At 54.4% G+C, this 3,159-nt stretch overlaps 1 protein-coding gene across 1 annotated transcript; it reads right to left on the reverse strand.

Annotated features, from left to right (window-relative positions):
* Nucleotides 1–1,706: 1,706 nt before the first annotated feature.
* On the reverse strand, nucleotides 1,707–2,924 carry LOC127307394 (uncharacterized). The gene has a single exon (XM_051338121.2). The coding sequence runs from the start codon at nucleotides 2,807–2,809 to the stop codon at nucleotides 2,063–2,065; it is 747 nt and encodes a 248-aa protein (XP_051194081.1). The 5' UTR covers nucleotides 2,810–2,924; the 3' UTR covers nucleotides 1,707–2,062.
* Between the last annotated feature and the right edge of the window lie 235 nt (nucleotides 2,925–3,159).

Consider the following 3,159-nt stretch of genomic DNA (forward strand, 5'->3'; position numbering starts at 1 on the left):
ATGTATAGTGATCAAGAGTTGATCACGGGAATACCAAAGTCTCGCCTCAAGTTATCATCATACCATGTAACAAAGGAAATGACATATAACAACACGGAAGGTTCGTTTAAGTTCTAAACTTCGAGTATGGAAAGGAGCCAATGTGGATGTCCAGATCCACACATTGGTTATTGATCCGAAGGTGTTCGGACTCATGAATGGGCTATACTGAATGTGTCGGCCACAAATCCAAGGTTGTACAATCTATTGTGAGAGTTGTATTTATGGAATGTGGTTGATAGAAGGTGTTCGGAATAATGCCGACAACATCTGGAATTGTTCTGAGGATTTTTTGACTAAGAGAGAAAGACTTCCAGAGTCACTAAGAGCATGTCATAAGTGATTTGGGGTACTACATATATGTAGTTATTCCTGGGATCATTCCGACAATTTTTTGTATATGTGAAAACTTGTTCCGGTGAAATCGATCTAGAGTGTCCCGTGGACACTAGAAGAAGAGAAGGAAGAGTTCTGGTGGAGAGAGAGGGGAGGTGGCCGGCCAAGGCCACTATAGCCACACGGAGCCGGCCAGGCCAGCCCACCTAGGCCAGCTAGCTAGGCCCCATGGCGCCAGCCCCTTCCCCTTGCCCCCCTACGAGAGGGTGGGCCTTAGGGTTTAGGGTGGTCGACCCACCCTTGGTTGCACCGACCTAAGGGAGCGACAACATGCCCTAGGTGCCCTAGGGCGGCGGCAGCTGCTCCCTCCCGAAGATGGTGCCCCCTCTTCCACCTATAAACAGAGGTTCCCCCACCTCAATTGGTGTGCAATTCTCTCAGAGTCGCTTCTGGCCCTTTAGTTGGTCGTGTCTATCTCTATAGCTATCCACATACCCCGTAAGGCTGGATAACACTCGCCGCGGTAACCTATCCCTAGACGACGAAGCCCTCGCGGATTGTACATTTGGACGTGTGGACTACGCCGGAGGAATCATCCTTTCAGTTCTTGGAGCAAGGAGGAGATATCCGCGGCTGGGGGCTATCGCCTAGCTGCGGGTATCGCCCGGATCATCATTTTCACCGAGCTCTTCCGAATCCCGTTACTACAACTACATAGTATATATCTTGGTTGTTTGTGTAGATGTAAATTTTTGAAATACATACACGATCCGCTTCAGATCACATCCCCGGAAGGTGGTGGTCTTGGTTGACCATCAGATCGAGGCAGAGCAGCGGAAAGTCCATGCGGTGTCTTTGAGTGTCCGGCAACTTTGAGTGTGTTTGACCCTTGTGTTAATGGGCAATGAGATTACTCTTGACGTTGGTCGTCGCGGTTTCGGTTCCTACTTCTCCCGCATCATCTTGTGGATGCAGACTTCTTCACCTCTGTTGGAGCATCCCGGGTCTGTTCCTCCCATAACAAGCGTGACTTCTTCTCTTCGCCAGTTATGAAAGATCGGTTAGTTGGTGGAGCAGATCACAGTTGGTTGTGTTTGCGTGGTTGACGTCCTTTTGTGATCTGTATGCGGTCGGTAAGAGTGGCTGCAACTATGTCGTGTCGGTGTTTGGGTAGGCTCCACCCTATTTGTATCTATTTTTCTCTAATTAGCTGGGCACTATTTTAAATTAATTGATAACGCAATGTTTTAAATTAATATATATGTCTGCGCACCACCAACATCTTCAGACACGAGTTTCATGTACACTTTTGGGGGAGCAGGCCTATCAGATCCACATGTAAATTGTTGTTTTCATCTTGTCAGCAACTGCAAACCAATAAGTGGAGCAGTAGGATTTTGTTTTAACATGGTCATCATAATCTTTACATTTTTCTTTACAACAAGAAGTGTATCTGATGTCATGTCCCCCGACGCCCATATAGACTGGAGTAGTACAAGTGCAGGACCCAAAAAGTTAGAGTACAGGAAAGAATCGCAAGCTCTAATTATTCTCATTTCCATTGTTGCTTTAGAAGAAAACTTCACTGCAGCAGTACTGACATGTGGGCCACCGGGAAAGGAGCAGCTCAACTACCCACGCCGACCTGGACCCACCCGCCAGAGGACATGACAGCTCTACTGTACTGCTACGGCAAGAATCCCCCACGGCCGCGGCGGCCGCCGCCGGCGGACGAGGAGGAGGAGGAGGAGGCGGCGACGGCCGCCTCGAGGATTAAGTCGTCGCACTTGCGGCAGCGCTTGGGCGGCGCGGGGTCGTCGAGGACGATGGGGCGGCGGCAGGAGGGGCAGGAGGAGTTGGAGCGCAGCCAGGTGTCGACGCAGGCGACGTGGAAGCCGTGGCCGCACTGCGGCATGACGCGCACCTCCTCCCGCTCGCCGAACTCCGACAGGCAGATGGCGCACTCCGGGAGGATCCCCTCGTCGTCCTGCGCGTCCCCCGCCGCGGCGCCCCTCGCCGCCGCCGCCGCGGCCACCGCGTCCGCGTAGGCCAGCTTCGGCAGCGCCTTGAGCGCCTTCTTCTTGAGCCCCTTGCTGGCGGTCGTCGTCACGCTGGCCCCCGACGCGCCTGTGGTAGTAGTAGGAGTGGCGTGGGTGTGCCCGCCACCGCCGCCGAAGGCCGCCGCGGAGTGGGCCGGGCTGCTGGACGTGGTGGAGTGGTTGGTGGCGGCGTTGGTGGAGTTGCGGCGGGAGCGCGCGCAGCGGGCGACGGCGACGAGGCCGACGACGCAGATGAGCGCGCAGAGCAGGGCGGCGAGGATGACGACGACATCGGAGCTGACGCCGGACGGGGGATCGGCCGGGGGGATGCCCGGGATGCGGGCGTCGACGCTCTGGAGGAGGCGCCGCGACGAGCACGGCGGGTGCCGGAGCATCGCCCACGTCGGTCCCGCGGCGGGCGGGCGGTGGTTGGAGGGGGCCTTTTCCGTAGAATTAAAGGAGTGGCGAGAGGAGCGAAAGGGAGGTGGTAGTATCGAACGGCAGGTTGGGTTTGTTAATGGCGGACGGGTGGTAAGCGTCGTTGCCAAGCTCTCGTGGCATTTTCCCGCGCGTTAGGCAGCACTCCGCTGGAAATTCCCCATAGGCCCGCGCCAAAAAGAAAAACACTACTGTAGGAATGTTCATAGATTTTAAATATGTATGAGACGTCTAATTTTCGTTTTGTGTAGTAACGTGAATACTGTGTGTACTGTTTTAGAGTATCTCCAAAGACGCAACTTATTTG

Source organism: Lolium perenne, chromosome 1 (genome assembly GCF_019359855.2).
Source record: "Lolium perenne isolate Kyuss_39 chromosome 1, Kyuss_2.0, whole genome shotgun sequence".
NCBI lineage: Eukaryota > Viridiplantae > Streptophyta > Magnoliopsida > Poales > Poaceae > Lolium > Lolium perenne.

What these genes read in the sequence shown, in the direction of transcription:
- LOC127307394 (XM_051338121.2), bottom strand. Translation starts at nt 2,809, where the DNA reads ATGCTCCGGCACCCGCCGTGCTCGTCGCGGCGCCTCCTCCAGAGCGTC.